This window comes from Lepus europaeus, chromosome 15 (assembly GCF_033115175.1).
Source record: "Lepus europaeus isolate LE1 chromosome 15, mLepTim1.pri, whole genome shotgun sequence".
NCBI lineage: Eukaryota > Metazoa > Chordata > Mammalia > Lagomorpha > Leporidae > Lepus > Lepus europaeus.
In genome coordinates, this window is record NC_084841.1 from 44,454,437 (window position 1) to 44,472,098 (window position 17,662).

Sequence of the window (17,662 nt, forward strand, 5' to 3'; positions counted from 1 at the left end):
GTGCCGGCTGTAGTGGCCATTTCAGGGGTGAACCAACGGAAGGAAGACCCTTCTCTCTGTCTCTCTCACTGTCTGTAACTCTACCTGTAAAATTAAAAAGAATAAAAAATAATAATCAAGACTTGTATGAATAAAGAGTAGTTAGTATTAGACCATGTAAGACAGACAGGAAAGAGTTTTCGATCAAATAGGTAAAGGCAAGAATTTTAGAAGAATTGCAATTACAGTGGGAAGCCTCTCTGGGAGGAGTCATGATGTGATTTTAGTTTTTAAAAGAATTTTCCAGTTATTACAACTTGAATGGATCATAGTAGGAAAAAGAGAATTAGGGAGTAGAAGCAGTAGTTTAGGAGAAAATGATGAGATGATTTTTTGGATATGATTTAGAAGTAGTTTGGATGGAGGGTTTGATTAGAGGCAAGATTTGATAGACTGGAGTTAGGGCATGGGAGAGGTGAGGAAAGAGGAAAAAAAAAGATTATTTTTATATCCTGTTAGCCTTGGAATCTCAATACTTTTGAATTTTACTTTCTTTTTTTCCCTTGATAGTCATCATAAATGAGATTTTATAATAGAAACACTGGGAATGATGACATTGTTGTGAGGGTTAAATGAGTAATGCAAGTAAATCACTCAAAACAGTGCATGACACCTAGTAAGAATTCAGTAAAAACTAATTGCTGTTATTTCACTATTATAACCCACTGAACTCTCAAGATTGCCAACATCAATTATAATCCTATAAAATAGATGTAGATTATCATAACAGTATGGTGTATTTTAAAAATGCATATATAATCACTGCTAAAATTATTTTCATGCTATTTAATTTGTTTATATGAAAACATACTAGTATGCATGTTTACACTGAGAATTTTACTGTGATGTCACTATAGTCTTAATAATTACTCTTGTAGGTGATTAAAATATTTGTATTAGGATTTGTTTCAACATGTATGAATTTTGAATTAGTTCTTTAAATAAAGCAGGCTGTATTGCTGGATAATATGAGAAATAGCTGATATAATAATACTGGAAATTCAGGATTCTGGAGAGGAACTACCAAGATTAATTTTAGAATAAGCATTCAATGATCACATCATTTTTCTTTTTAATGATCCTGGACCAATTTTGAAATCAAATTGTGCATTTTGCTATGAGAATGAGTTAACTAAAATATACAGTAGTGAAAACCTTATGGATTTGGGAAATGGTCTAATCTTCCTCTTCTCTGTCTGATCTTGAGCTAAGGAGGTTTCTATCTCAGATTGATTAAAACTGATATGTATTCTCTTTGAGTTTGGTCTCTTTTCTTCCCTCAAGCTTTTCCCTCAGATAGTCGTGATGAATGAGAATACATTTCCAAGACTCTGGTTTGGGGCAGTGGTGTTGTGCGGTGGGTTAAGCTGCACTTGTGATGCTAGTATCCCGTACTGGAGTGCCTGTTGGGAGTTCCAGCTACTTCACTGCTAATTCAGCTTCCTGCTGATGTGCCTTAGAAGGCAGCAAAAGATGATGCAAGTTGGGTCCCTACTACCCACATGGGAGACCAGGATGCCGTTCTTTTAGTTTTTGCTTGACCCAGACCAGGCTGTTGTGAGGATTTGGTGTATGAACCAGCAGAAGAGAGATAGTTCTCTGTCTGTCACTCTGCCTTTCAGACAAATAAATCACTTATAAAAAAGACTCATTTTCTCAAATCAGTGGTTAATATAGGTAGCAACTGTTTATTTCTTCCAAAGCATTTATTTATTAATTTGAAAGAATGAAAACGAGAGGTCTATTTTACTCGTTCATTTCCCAAATAGCCTAAACAGCCAGAACTAGGCCAGGTAGAAGCCAAGAGCCTGAAACTCCATCTAGATCTCCCTTGTGGGTGGGTCATCCTCCTTCCCGGGGTATATTAGCAGGAAGCGGGATAGGAAGTGGAGAAGCTGGAAATCCAATTTCACTTCTGTATGGGATGCTGATGCTACAAGCCAGGGCTTAATCTGCTGTGCCACATACTGAGCTGATAGCATAAATTTTAATGGTTAGCAGAATAAGCTGTCAACCAGGATTATGAATAGAATTGATTATATCAGATTCCTCAGTTTACAACATGTATAATTTTAAGATTGTTTTTAAAGGGTTTATTTTTAAAATATATTTCATTATTTGAATTTTTTGTTCAAATTTTCTTCTAGCCATCATTAAATCCTGAATATGAGAGAGAACCAAATCAGAATAAATCTTTAGCTGCAGGTGTATGGGGTAAGTAATTTTTTATTCTCCTTATGGGTACAAAATATTGATATTTGTAGATGACTTTTTTGGGTATTTCTGGAAATAAGACTAGAATAAAACACTTTTTAAAATGTTTCCTTGTGCTAAGCTACAAAAAAGGTAATACCTTTTCAAAAAGATTTATGGTAGAAGAAAAGTTTGAAATAGTTGATCTTCACTTCTTAGTAAAATAATTTGAGTATTAGTTTTTTTGAAAATGATTGTAAGTTAATGTAATATATCAACATCTTTTAAAAAGCAGACTAATTTAAAAACAAAAAAATCTTAGCTTAAATTCCTAATTTTTCAAAGTTGAAAACTAGTCAATTGGAAAGTTAAGTACTTGTGATCATAATGTGACTTGAAATTAATCTTTATGAAAGAGGTTATAGTTATACTGTAAAAATTATATGAATTTGCTTGTGAATCTAGTTTATATTTGAAATTACAGCGTTGATTTTGAAGGCTTAGTGAGTTTTTCTGGTATTCCCATTTTTGGAAAACTATTGGGTTTAATTTGATAACTCCTTACAGAAGATTAAACATAAATTAGATAGCTTTTGAAAAGTTTAAAATAATGGATAATTTCATAACGGAAAATTTTATAATACAAGATTTCATGTTTGAAAAATGAATTTAATTATTTGATAAGCAAAATTCAAAGGTGTTGTATCTACTTTGGAACTTGTACACGTTCACTTGTATTTTCCTATTGAAAATCAGCAACATATTCAAACGAAAGGATTGTGGCTTATGACAGCATAATAATCCTAACAATAAAGGCATTATTTTAAACTTTGCCACTTCCTATACTGTTCTTTATTGTAGTTTGGGATGGATCTCTAGGGTATTTTGTTTTCTTTTGATCTCCCTTTTTATTTAAGGGCTTTTTGAGGGTGGGGGTGGGGGTGGTCAGGCACTTGTTAGAACCATGTGAATGGAATTGTTTTTTCTGTATTGCAAATTAGTATTTCTACCACTCTCCCCAGGCCTACACGCCCAGACACACACATACCCAACCAAAAAAATCTCCCAAGCTCCTCTCTTAGGTATGTTTCCTTATTATTCAGTTTTTCTGGGAACAGCTGATTGCATAAGAATATAGAACCACCTGGAAGGCGTTAAATAGAATCTCTAAGAAATTAGGAATAATTTCGATTTGATTAGAATGAAAGTAAATAAAGTCAAGAATGTCAGCATTTGTCATATAAAACTACCTATAGATACTATTGGTACTGATTCTTGGTTGATTTAATAGTCTTAGAAATTAATTAAAGGCAAAGACATCTTTGAAAATAATGAGACTAAAATGTATTAATATAAAGATTTTGGTTTTACTGTTTCAGGATTGGTCTAAGGATTTTGAGTACTAGTTGAAAAGGTATTTGAAAGGAAAATGTACTCTGTACTGTGTTTAGGTAAAATAAGAAATGTGTCTGCATTTTAAAAAAAAAAAAAAGGAAAATGGTTAATTGCGTCATGGTTGTTAAAAATTCCCAGTACTGCCCTTAGGGAATAGAATTAAACTCTCATTGTGCCACACTTCACTGTTCCTCTCTGACTTTCCCCCTGGGTTCCAAAGTATTGTTTTCCCTGTTGCAACATTTATAATAGCTATGTTCCTGAGGAAGAGGAGAGAATTTTAGGAAAGCCTTCAATAGAACTTTGTTAGTGCTGCTTCCTTCCAGGTAAGTAAAACTTTACTCAGAAAATGTAATATGTGTAAAAAGACCAACTTGTCCCTGAAACTATTATTTGTAGATCAAATATTGGCAAAAATTTAAACAGAATTTCCCAATCAAAAAACAGCAATCTTGAGGGAAAGTATAATTAAGCCACTTAAAATATAGTTACATAAATTCACTTCCGTTTAACTTACTTGGCTTTATTGGAAACACCTTCATGCAGATTATATTTGTGACCTCTGGGTGTTTTTTTTTTCTTTTTCTTTTTTTTCCCCTTGGTGGTGGGTACAGGCAGAGTTAGACAGTGAGAGAGAGAAAGGTCTTCCTTCCGTCGGTTCACCCCCCAAATGGCCGCTGCAGCCGGCACACTGCGCCGATCCAAAGCCAGGAGCCAGGTGCTTCTCCTGGTCTCCCATGCAGGTGCAGGGCCCAAGCACTTGGGCCCTCCTCCACTGCCCTCCCGGGCCACAGCAGAGAGCTGGACTGGAAGAGGAGCAACCAGGACGGAATCTGGCGCCCCAACTGGGACTAGAACCTGGGGTGCCAGCGCCGCAGGCGGAGGATTCGTCTAGTGAGCCACAGTGCCGGCCCACTGTAGTGTTTTTATCTTATTAAGTATCACAGCTATTTGTGTGTAAAACTAATGTTCTTACTAATTACACTCTAATACAAGAATTCAAGGTAGTTCCTTGTATCTCTGAGAATTTTAAAGTAATTTAATTGTATAATTGCATTTACAGGGTAAGGCAGAGAGTGATGTGTACTTAAGTGTATACAGTTGGAGCAATAGTGACTACTGACTTTAGTGGTATTGCAAGTCCTGTTGGCTGTTTTTTTAATGTCATTACCTATTATTATCAAACATATTGTCAGAACTTGACAGTATTTAATATTTTTAAATGAAAAATTTTGGCCAGTAGTCATTAATTACCAGAGTCTTGTTTTGACTGTATTTATGTTTGTGTATATTACTTGGCAATTTGACAGATTGTCTTAATTTTTGTTTGTATTTAATATACTACTTAAGAGCATAAGAGTTCATTGTTAAGGTGTTTTTTTTTTTTTTTTTTTAAGATTAATTTTCATTTGAAAGTCACAATTATACAGAGGGGGGGGGTCTTTCATCTGCTGGTTCACAACCCAATTGGCTGTAACAGCTGGAGCTGTGTCAGTCAGGAGCCAGGAGCTTCTTCTGAGTCTCCCATGTGGGTGCAGGGACCCAAGGACTTGGGTCATCTTCTGGTTTCCCAGGCCACAGCCGAGAGCTGGATCAGAGAATCAGAAGTGGAGCAAGCAGGTGTTGAACTGGCGCCCAAATGGGATGCCGGTGCTTCAGGCCAGGACATTAACCCACTGTGCCGTGGTGCAGGCCTCAGGGTTTTTTTTGTTTTGTTTGGCCTTCTAAATCAAAGCAAATTAGTGACCAGTTCATGAAGATAGGTTGTTTTTCTGGAGAATTCTGATATTAGCCACAAGCATAGAGATTAGATGACATATTTCCATTAAATGATGTAGATCATGAAGAAAACCAGTGAAATTTATTTTATAAACAATTAAAATGAGGGAATGGTTGAATTTTTCTGACAATATTTAGTTGATACATCATTCATGTATTGAAATTTATTCATTTTCCTTTAATTTCTTCCATACATGAAAAGTTTAAAAATTTTAACACTGTAAGAAGGAAAAAGATAATGTAAAACACATTCAGGGTTAAGAAGGGAAAATAGGATTTCACTAGACAGCGTAAGACAAAATTTTATTTAAAGTTTGATTAATCTGTTAAGAGTTATGGAGAGACAGAGACATCTTCTGTCTACTGGTTCACACCCACCCCAGATGGCTGCAGTGGCCAAGGCCAGGCCAGACTAAGGCCAGGAGCTCAAGAGCTTTATCTGGGTCTCCCACGTGGGTGGCAAGGGCACAAAAACCTTGGACCATCTTCCACTGCTTTAACAAAGATTAGCAGGGAGTTGGATCAGAAGTGGAGCATCTGGGAATCAAACTGGTGACTGTGTGGTAGCCATTATTGTAGGCAACAGTTTTTGTTTTTTTTTTAAATAACATCTATTATTTGTTTGAAAGGCGGAGTTAGAGAGAAAAACAGAACATTGTTCCATCCACTGCTGCACTCGCTAAATGGCCTCATTGGCCAGGGCTGGGCCAGATAAATGCCAGGAGATTCATCTGTCTTTTAATGGATTTTAGGGGCCCATGGATTTGGGCCATCCAACAATGCTTTCCAAGCCTTATTAGCAGGGAGCTGGATCAGAGGTGGAGCAGGCAGGACTCCCAACTGGTGCCATATGGGATGGCAGCATTACAGGCCCCTAGCTTAATTTTTTGAGTCAGTCATGTTGGGAATTCATTAAATGAAAAATATTAATAGCTATTATAACATATAAATATGATATAAATACTGTATTTTATTTTTTAATTTATTTTTAAAGGAATACAAATTTCATAAGTGCAACTTTAGGAATATAGTTATTCTTCCCACCATACCCACCTACCCATCCACATTCCCATCCCTTCTCTTCTTTCCCTTCCTAGTCCCATTCTCCATTAAGATTCATTGTCAATTAACTTTGTACATGGAAGACCGACTCTGTACTGAGTAAAGATTTCAACAATTTGCACAGACACACACAGTTTTGAGAACTAATTTTATGGTTTACTCTTGTAATACTCATTTAGGACAGAGGTCCTGCATGGGGAGTTAGTGCACAGTAAATCTTGTTATTAATTTAATAATTAATACTTTTATATATGACTTCAGTGACCATTCAAGGCTCTTGACATGAGCTGCCTAGGCTATAGAAGCCTTTTCAATCCACAGACTCCATCAGTATTTAGACAAGGCCATAAGCAAAGTGAAATTTCTCTTTTCCTTTTAGAGAGAAGTACATCTTTTTGTTGGCCAGTTCTTTCCACTGGGGTCTCACCCAGTGAGGTCCTTCATGTAGGAATTTTTTTTTTTGCCCCCGTGTCTTGGCTTTCCATGCCTGAAATGATCTCACAGGCTTTTCTGTCAGACCAGGAAGCCTTAAGGGCTGATTCTGAGGTCAGAGTGTGTGGACTGCTTTCCATGTTGGAACATTCTCTCCTTTTTAATTCTATTATTATTACCAGACACTTGATCCTACTTACATGATCACTTTAACACTTAACCCTATCTGTATATTTACTTTAACACTTAATATGATCATTTCAAAAATTAAGATAGCATTTTTTTTTTATCACCAAGCTTAATGGGATTTGGAGTCCCAGGACAGGTTTTTAAACTGTGTTCATAGAAATTTGTGCAGAACTATACAGTTTTACAGTTACAAACTTCCTCCTCCCTTTATTATTCCCACTCTTATTTTTTACTGAGATCCATCCTCAGTTGACTTTATACACATATAATTAACTTATTAATTAATTTAAGAGTTCAACAAATAGTGTGTAGGAAAACAAAAAACAAAAAAACAGAACTGTTCTTGATAGTCAACACAAGGGCAGCTCAAATCATCCCTTCATGAAGTGTAAATTTCACCTCTACATGTTTCATTTTAGTTTTACTCTTTTAGTTTTCACAGATCAAGAAGAACAGAAGGTATTTGCCCTTTGGGGCTAGCTTATTTCACTAAGTAGGATGCTTTCCAGATTTGTCCATTTTGTTTCAAATAACCAGATTTTTTTTTTCTTTAACCACTCAATGGGAATGCTTCCAACTTTTCTTTACTCAATAGGACACTGCTGTGAGTTTGTCATAAATTGCCTTGATTATGTTGAGGAATGTTCCTTCTATACCCAATTTGCTTAGAGTTTTCATCATGAATGAGTGTTGTAGTTTATCAAATGCTATCTCTGCATCTATTGAGATAATCATATGGTTTTTGTTCTGCAGTCTGTTAATGTGATGTATCACATTGATTGACGTGTGAACATTGACCCATCCCTCCATACCAGGGGTAAATCCCACTTGGTCTGGGTGGATGATCTTTCTGATGTGTTGTTGGATTCAATTGGTGAGAATTTTGAGGAAGTTTGCATCTATGTTTATCATAGAAATTGGTCTATAATTCTCTTTCTCTGTTGTATCTTTTCCAGGTTTAGGAATTAAGGTGATGCTGGCTTCATAGAAAGAGTTTGGAAGGACTCCCTCCCTTCCAGTTGTTTTGAATATTTATGAAGAATTGTAGTTAGTTCTTCTTTAAATGTCTGGTAGAATTTAGCAGTGAAAGCCATCTAGTCCTGGAGTTTTCTTTATTGGGAGGGCCTTTATTGCTGATTCAATTTCCATCTTGGTATGGATCTGTTTAGGTATTCTATGTCTTCATGGCTCAATTTAGGTAGGTTGTATGTGTCCAGGAATCTGTCCATTTCTTCTAGGTTTCCCGTTTGTTGGCATACTGCTCTTTGTAGTAATTTCTGATGATTTATTTCTGTGGCTTCTGTTGTCAAATTTCCTTTTCATCTCTAATTTTATTGATTTGGGTCTCCTTTTTATTTTGTTTGTTAGGGCAGTGGTCTGTCAATTTTGTTTATTTTTTCAAAAAAGCAGCTCTTTGGATATTTTTGATTTTTTTTTGTTTCAGTTTTGTTGATTTCTTCTCTAATGTTAATTATTTCCTGTCTCCTAGTAGTTTTGGGTTTGATTTGCTGCTGTTTTTCTAGATCCTTGAGATGCATTGATAGCTCATTTATTTGGTGTCTTTCCAATTTCTTGATGTAGGCACCTGTTGCTGTAAGCTTCCCTCTTAACATTGCTTTTGTTATATCCCATAAGTTTTGATATGTTGTGTTGCTTTATTCATTTGTTTTCAGAAAGTTTTTTGATTTATTCTATGACAGTTCTGTGATTGTACGATGAAAAGTTCAGTAGATATTTGTTAGTTCCATTTGGTGTATAGTGTTGATTAAATCTGTTTCCTGGCTGGTTGATCTGTCCATTGCTGAAAGTGGGGTATTGAAGTCTCCCATTACTATTGTCTTGGAGTCTATGTCTCTCTTTAGATCCCTTAACATTTCTTTTAAATAGCTAGGTGCCGTGTAATTAGGTGCATTTACAATAGTTACATTTTCCTTTGGAATCGATCCATTAATCATTACATAATGCCCTTCTTTGTCTCTTTTAACACCTTTTGTGTTAAAGTCTATTTTATCTGATGTTAGGATGGCTACACCAGCTCTGTTTTGGTTTCTGATAGCGTGGAATATCTTTTTCCATCCTTTCACTTTCAGTCTGGGTGCATCTTTGTTGGTGGGATGTGTTTCTTACAGGGTTTTGTTTTTTAATCTATCCAGCTAGTCTATATCTTTTAACTGGGGAGTTGAGACCATTTACATTCAAGGTGACTATTGATAAGCAACTACTTTGCCATACCATTTTTCCAAACATACTCCTTTACCTTCTTTCATAATGATGACCATGTTTCTGTGTGCAGCACAACCTTAAGCAAACTTTTGTACAGCCGGATGAGTGGTGACAAATTCTTTTAATTTCTCTTTGTTACAGAAGGTCTTTATTTCACCTTCATTCATAAATGAGACCTTTACAGGGTATGGTATTTTGGTTGACAGTTTTTCTCTCTTCAGCCTTGGAATATATCTCGCCATTCTCTCTCCTATTGGGTGTCTAATGAGAAGTTCACTGTGAGTCTAATTGGAGATTGTCTGAAAGTAGTCTGGCATTCCTCTCATGCACATTTTATAATCTTTGTTTTTCTGTGGTGAGTTTGATTACAATATGTTGTGGTGAAAATCTTTTCTGGTCATGTCTATTAAGAGTTCTATGTGGCCGGCGCCGTGGCTTAACAGGCTAATCCTCCGCTTAGCGGTGCCGGCACAGTGGGTTCTAGTCCCAGTTGGGGCGCCGGATTCTATCCCGGTTGCCCCTCTTCCAGGCCAGCTCTCTGCTATGGCCCGGGAAGGCAGTGGAGGATGGCCCAAGTCCTTGGGCCCTGCACCCGCATGGGAGACTGGGAGAAGTACCTGGCTCCTGGCTTCGGATCAGCACAATGCACCGGCTGCAGCGGCTATTGGAGGGTGAACCAACGGCAAAAAGGAAGACCTTTCTCTGTCTGTCTCTCACTATCCACTCTGCCTGTCAAAATAAATAAATAAATAAATAAATAAATAAATAAAAAGAGTTCTATGTGCTTCCTGTACTTGGATATCTCTTTCTCCAAATTAGGGAAAGTTTTCTGTTATTTAATTTAAAAAGCCTTCTAATCCTTTCTCTTTTTCCACACCTTTTTTCTAATTTCCTCTTCTTGTATTTGGTTTGACTGTATACTTTCCTGTGCTTTGTCTTCTAAGTCGGATATTCTTTCTCTTCCTTCACCGATTCTATTGTTAAGACTTTCCACTGCGTTTTTTATTTGTTCTATTGAATCCTTATTCATTTTGATTTCTCTTTAAGATCTCACTTTTGTGGGAGAAATCTTTTTTCATGTCTTGTATGGATTTCAATAGTTTGTGCATTTGCTCCTGATTACTTCTATGTAATCTTATGATCAATTTTTTGAATTCCATTTCTGGCATTTGTTCAGTCTCATAATCTTCATAATCTAGTATTGAAGTGTGTTCTTTTGGGGAGGCGTCATGTTGTCTTCCTTATTATTGTTTCTTGAATTGGTGTGTTTGTATTGCTTGACATTTGTGGAGATATTTGTTGGTTTCTTCTTTGCTGTGGCTCTTAGCTTTTATCTTTGTACTATGTCTCTGTAGCTAAGTGGAGTGAATATCTAGAGACTCGTAGTGGATATGGCCAGGGAGCTCTGTTCAGTTCTCCAGGGTGAAGGGAGTGTCTGAGATGACGCACTGAGTTTTGGTGTGGTAAATCTCCCCCCCCCCCCTTTTTTTTTTTAAAAAAATCAGAAGTGAAGTTTATTCTGTTCAGCTGAGCTCTTCTCAAAGGAGACCAGTGCCTGAGTTCTAGCCCCAGTGGCTATTATATTCATCTGCTCTGTCGCAAGGACCACACAAAGGAACTGTGTAGTCCTCAGTGTAAGCTCAGATTTCCCAGCAGTGTCCCTCACCAGATAACCAGAAAGCCCTGAGTATGTGGAGTCTCTCTCAGTGACTGCCCAAAGTCCCAGCCACACTGTGAGTCCTCCCACACACCCTTTTTTCATTGTCCTGGCACAGAATCCTCCCACAGTCACTAGCTCCCAGCCTCCTGTTTGTTTTTCTTCAGCAAATTGTTTTTCTGTATCTGATATTCACAATAGCAGTTTTATTTGCTAATTGAATGTTTTTCTGTGTGTGTGTGTGTGTGTGATTGATTTTGTGGAGGTAGATTATTTCCTTAGGTGACCAAGCTTCCTTTTCAAGTTAATTTGAAAGCTTAATTGAAATGTATTTGTCTGTCAGTTGTCTTTTCTCTTTACCTCATGTTAAGATACTGAGGAAACAAAGTCAGTAACTGGCATCATGGTATGGGGACCCTGATGTCACTCCATAGTAAACATTTATTTTACCCATATCAGTAAGATGTTTTTAAATGGAGACATTTTGAAATATCTGGCATAGGATTAAATTATGTTTTCCATAGTAATAAGGGGAGTGTAAGAGCATTAACTTTGGAATCAGATTTGGGCCCAATATTCAATTGGGCAGATTACTTATTCTGTAATTTGAGAGAATTTCTTCATTTGTAGGATAAGAATAGCTACAAAAATCATAGTGAGACAGGTATTTTTAAAACTTCAGTTTTCTACTATGGAAAGTCCTTAATCATGTTACAGGTTTTTAGTAAATATCAGATAATTATATCAAGATTCAATAAGCAGAGGAGATTATAGTTTTAGATTCATTAAAAAGCAAAAAAAGAATTTCTAGGTGGTAGTACAAAGGATGACATAGCCAACATGTTGATTGAATCAGAAATGCTTTTGAGTGTGAAAGATAGCTAATGGGGGGAGGGAGGGTCGCTGGCTGAAGCACCGGTATCCCATATAGATGCTAGTTCTAGTTCTGGCTGTTCCTCTTCCCATTCAGCTCTCTGATGTGTCCTGGGAAAGCAGTGGAAGATGGCCCAAGTGCTTGGGCCCCTGCACCCATGTGGGAGACCCGGAAGAAACTCCTGGCTCCTGGCTTTGGGTCGGGGCAGCTCCGGCTGTTGCAGCCAATTGGGGAGTGAACAAGCAGATGGAAGACCTTTCTCTGTCTCCACCTCTCTCTGTAACTCTTTCAAATAAATAAAAATCTTCAAAAAAAAAAAAAAAAAGAAAGATAGCTAATGAGAAGTGTAATGAAAGTAAAGAGGATGGGGATCTGAGATGTCAGTGGTATTTTGATTCTAACTTGCTTCTGTGAAGCCTGGACCATCTTCCACAGTTTCCTCAGGCATACTAGCAGGGATCTTGATAGGAAGTGGAGCAGATGGAACTCAAATTAGTGCCCTTATGCCCTTTACGCAGGTGGCGGCTTTACCTGATATGCCACAGCTACCGCCCCTAACCACAAATTCTTTTAAAAGGATACCTGTGGGATAGGCATTAGCTTAGTGGTTAAGAAACTTTTTATGATGCCTGAAATCCACAACAGGGTAACCTGGTTCTTTTCTCTTAGCTCTTACTCTTGGTTGCAAATTCTTGCTGATGCAGAACCTGGGAGGAAGGGTAATGGCTCAGGTAATTGGGTTCCTAACATTCATTTGAGAGACAGGATTTTGTTCTCAACTCCAAGCTTTGCCCAGTCTCAGCTCCCTCCATTGCAGGCAGTGAGGAATGAACTAGTTAGGATGAAAGCCCTTTATCTCTGCCTCTCAGGTCTCACTCCTTTTCTCCATCCCTTGCTTTCCCCTTGAATAAATATTTTTTAAAATGAGGACACCTTTAAATTTAATTATAATTGGAAGCCTATTTTGGAGATCTTACATGAATTTTTTTGTATAGTTTTTTAGGAACTATTTAAATACATAAAACATTTCACAGTGACTGAGTTAAGAGCTGTTCTCCATTTTATAGATGAGAAACTAATTTGTACAAGATTATGCAACTAGCAAGTTTGGAGCTAGTTTCAGATTCTGATAAATCTGGTACAAAAGCACATAATTCTTAACCTCTGTGCTATTGTATTTGAGCACAGCAACACTATCTGCTTCTTCCTTCATTTTTCTTCAGGAACCTTTGTCTTTTTGCTACCTCCTCTTTTATTATGAGTGATTTCTTAGGCTTTATCTTTCTTTATAGGATAATCCATTCATTCTCTGCATTAAAGATCTTATTAAGGAAACATCTGGAATATTTCTTGCTCCTGGGAATGTAGTTATAAAATTTTTTTAAAAGATTTATTTATTTGAAAGAGTTACACAGAGAGAGGAGAGGCAGAGAGAGAGAGAGTTATAAAAAATTTTTTAAAGATTTTATTCATTTGAAAGTTGGAGTTACTGACAGAGGTTGGGGGGTGGCAGGAGACAGAATGCTGGTTTACAACCCAGATGGCTGCAGCTGCCAGGGCTGAGCCAGGCTGGTGCCAGGAGCTTCTTCTGGGTCTCCCATGTGGGTGGCAGGGGCCCAAACACTTTGGCCATCCTCTGCTGCTTTTTCTAGGACATAGTATGGAGCTGGATCAGAAGTGGAGCAGCATGGATAGGAACCAGTGCTGGGAATGTACATTTTAGGAAAGATAAAGTTTATAATCAGAAACTATTTTGTTTTAAAGAATATACCTCATTGCTCATCTACTCTCCATCTCTTCTGCCTTCTAGTTTTTATTTTGAGTAACAAAGAAAAACTGACAGTAGGCAGCTCTAAACCACCTGTTTGCTTCTTAAATGTGTGGCTTTTTGAAAGATTTTATTTACGAATGGCGCTGTGGCATAGCTGGTGAAGCCATTGCCTGCAGTGCTGGAATCCCATATGGGCACTGGTTCCAATTCCAGTCCTGCTTTCTGCTGTGACCTGAGAAAGCAGTGGAGGAATGGTTCAAGTCCTTGAGTCCCTACACTCACATGGGAGACCCAGAAGAAGCTCCTGGCTTGGGATCCTCCTAGCTCCAGCTGTTGTATCCATCTGAGGAGTGAATCTACAGATGCAAAGCCAACTAAACCAGCTCTCTCTGCTTCTCTGTTACTCTGCCTTTCAAATAAATCTTTTTTTAATAGAGAGTTACTTACAGATTTCAGAGAGGAGAAACAGAGAAATCTTCCATCTGCTAGTTACTTGCCACATGGTCTCAATGGACAGGGCTGGGCCAGGCTGAAGCCAGGAGCCTGGAGCTCTTCCTGGTCTCCAGCATGGGTGCAAGGGCCCAAGGAGTTGGGCCATCTTCCACAGCTTTCCCAGGTGCATTAGCAGAGAGCACATTAGCAGAGAGCTGTATTGGAAATGAAGCCACCAGAACTCCAACCAGCATCAATATGGGATGCCAGCACTGCAGATAGTGGCTTTTAATCCACTGTGCGCCTTTTATGGGTGGCTTGGCATGGCTGAAGCAGGAGCCAGGAATACAATGCAAGTCTCCCTTGTGGCTCTAGCAGGAACTCAGTTGAGCTTTCACTGCTGTCTCCATGGTCTGAATTAATAAAAAGCTGTAGTGAGGAGATGGAGCCCTGAAGCACATTCTTTAAGAAATCTTGGTGAATTGATATTATTTGCCTGAAATGGTTTCACTTCCACTACCCCCCTCCCCCCAAAGATTTAGAGACAGAAAGGTCTTTTCATCTGCTGGTTTATTCTCTAAATGGCTGCAACAGCTGAAACTGGGCTGATCTGAATCCAGGAGCCAGGAACTTCTGGTTCTCCCACATGGGTGCAGGGACCCAAGCACTTGAGCCATCTTTTACTGCTTGCCCACCCATAGCAGAGAGCTAACCTGAAAGAGGATCACCCGGAAATTGAAGTGGTGCCCATGTGAGATGTCAGCGCCACAGGCAGCAGGTTTATCCACTATACCACAGCATTGGCCCCATCATTACCCTTTTCCATATCCAGCCTTTTAGAATTCCAGTCTCTCCAAGATTGTTTAGGACAGTTTAGATCCCTCCTCAGCTGTTAGGCTCCTTTGTACACACTCTAAAGCTGAACCTGTTTTCTTTCCTTTTCCTGGTAGAAGTGCGTGCGTGTTGAGACCGTTCCCTTGCTGGTGACCTTACTCCTGTGTTTTATTTGATTTACTGCCTCCATTATAGTAATTTTAATGTAAGAGTCTAGAAGGGAGAAGAAAAACTGTGCTTATTCAGATGTATTCAACTGGAAGTCTTCATCAGTCATATTTTAATTTATTTAATTTTGCTTTTCTGATAGAACTACCCTCCACCCCACATTTGGATACCCCTGATAGGAGAACTTCGGAAACTCTTTTATTACCTTTGATATTTCCCAGCATTAGTCATCCTTAGATTCCTGTGTTTTAAATAGATTTTGAGTTGCAGGCTGATTGCCTTTTATGTTTTAGTGTTTATTAATTTCAAGAATCTTTTAAAAATGCATTATTTATGCTTTAATCATGATTACCAAAAGCACATTGCAAAACTTACATTGTTTAGTATAATTTAGTATTCATTGTTTTCTAATTGAGATTTTTATTCTTTTTTGTTGTTAACTTCCTTATCTATCTTTAGAAAAGCAGGTTGTATGCCTGAAGATGTCTTTGTACAATATTTATATTAGGCAGCTAAGAAGTTGTAATGCTTGCTCTAATAGATTAACATGTGCTTAATTTTTGGAAAAATAAACACTATCTGTGTGTTCCAGGCCATTCTTTTATCTTTCATCATGGCAATAGGTGAAGCACCATACTAGCTTTATTTTATTTATTTATTTATTTTTGGGGAATAATCTGAGGCCTCAGATGAACCTGGGAGCCCTTCTAGATTCCTAAGAATCATCATTTAGATTGTGTGTGTGTGTGTGTGTTCGTGTTCCTTCCCAAGTGTCTGTAACAGCCAGGGTTGGACCAGCCTGAAGCCAGGAGCCCGGAACTCAGTCTGGGTCTCTTAAGTGTATGTCAGGGATCCTGCCTCTCAGGGCCTAGGATTTGGGCTTCCCAAGTGGTGTCTTAACCTCTGAACCAAATGCTGCCTTAAGTCAATCTTTTTATTATTCTGAAATTTGCAATTATGAAAGATAGGCTTTCAGAGTTTTTATATTTTATAGCAGTAATTGTAAACATGTTCGTGTATTAACTAGTTGGTTATACATACACAATGATTAAACTGAAAAGATAGTGTTTGATTATTTTTTAACAACTGCAGTAGTTTTGAGAAGTTGGGGTGCAGCAGTTTTTTGTAATACGACAGCTGTCTTCAGAAACCAGGGTTGAATTTGGTTGCCTGGTACTTCACACAATGCCCTAACTATAGTTAGATGATCAGTAAGGATTTCAGTTGAATTGGTATTGTGAATTCTTTTTATTAGTCATAACTATTAGATATTTGGAAATAGAGGGACAGTAATCCCTTGCCTTTTTATTAATACTTTGAAAGTGGAATACAAAGAATGAGAAGAAATCAGAAATTTTTATTATCTTTTCAAAATCAGGAAGGAGAAAATACAAATGTATTTTACATTCTAAATGTTAAGAGTCATAGGATGAAGTTTTCAGTTTTTCATAAATTTAGTGGAAAAGTTAAAATGTAAATTTGGCTGTTAACATTCTGGGCCACTATCTAGCAGAATTCATCTGTATTACTTGACATTGCTTAATTCTTGGTATATTCTGTGGGATTATGTTTTAGCTCCATTTTTTTTTTTAAATCAGGAATGCTTGTATAATTTGTACTTCTTTAGCTTAATTATTTTACCTACAGAACAACTGCTATGTTTAAATGTAATCAAGATTTGGAATATATATTCTTTTGATGGGTTTTAATTTTATGCTAACCTTTGAAATGACATAACTTCTGCTCGTACTTTATTCATGCAGAATATCCTCCGAATCCTAAATCTAGAGCTCCAAGGATGCTGGTCATTAAGAAAGGTAATTCAAAAGATTTACAGCTATCTGGATTCCCAGTAGTAGGAAATCTTCAGTCACAACCAGTTAAGAACGGAACTGGTCCAAGTGTTTATAAAGGCTTAGTCCCTAAACCTGCTGCTCCGCCGACAAAAGTAAGTTCTAAATTGTTAAAGATGCAAGTCTTGAATTGGTATCAATTCATTAACTTTGGGGGAAAATATTAAAAATTTTATATGAAAATATAAGGGAGTAGTTATAAAGTGTTGATTTCTAGATGCAGATTTGATTTGTGTGCTATTAATGTTAATTATCTTTCCATGATATATATGTTTTTAGTAGTAAATAAAATTTATATTTTGTTTTCTCAAATGTACTTGTGATACATTTGGTTAATAATGCCAGTTACTTGGTTCTGAGTTTTAAATTTTTTAAATTCTCATGTGCTTTTATATGATCAGGGAAAAAAACCTAACCAACTTTACAAGATTTGAAACAGCAGTGACTTAGACCCCCCCCCCCCCCCCCCAGTTTTTAAAACTAAATTTAGGGGCCAGCATTGTGGTACAGTGGGTTAAGCATGTTATATCAGTGCTGCTTCTGATCCAGCTTCCTGCTAATGTGCCTGGGAAAGCAGCAGAAGATGGCCTAAGTGCTTAATCCCCTGCTAACCCTGTGGGAGACCAGGATGGCCCCCACCTGGCTGCTGCAGGCATTTGGGGCAGGAATCAGTGAATGGAAGGAAGAGATACTTTATCACCCTCTCCCCCAATCTTTCACATAAACAAATCTTTAAAAAGAATAAGAGTAAATTTATGAGG

At 37.5% G+C, this 17,662-nt stretch overlaps 1 protein-coding gene across 3 annotated transcripts in view; it reads left to right on the forward strand.

The window, feature by feature from the left end:
* Positions 1 to 17,662, forward strand: part of GPBP1 (GC-rich promoter binding protein 1) — an 81,370-nt gene that overhangs the window by 52,759 nt on the left and 10,949 nt on the right. For 2 of the 3 annotated variants that reach the window (XM_062212018.1, XM_062212017.1), the window contains exons 6-8: positions 2,187 to 2,253; positions 3,255 to 3,314; positions 16,812 to 16,996. In XM_062212018.1, the coding sequence (XP_062068002.1) occupies positions 2,187 to 2,253; positions 3,255 to 3,314; positions 16,812 to 16,996 (312 nt within the window). The remainder of the gene's footprint in view (positions 1 to 2,186; positions 2,254 to 3,254; positions 3,315 to 16,811; positions 16,997 to 17,662) is intronic. The other variant, XM_062212019.1, reaches the window with a different exon arrangement.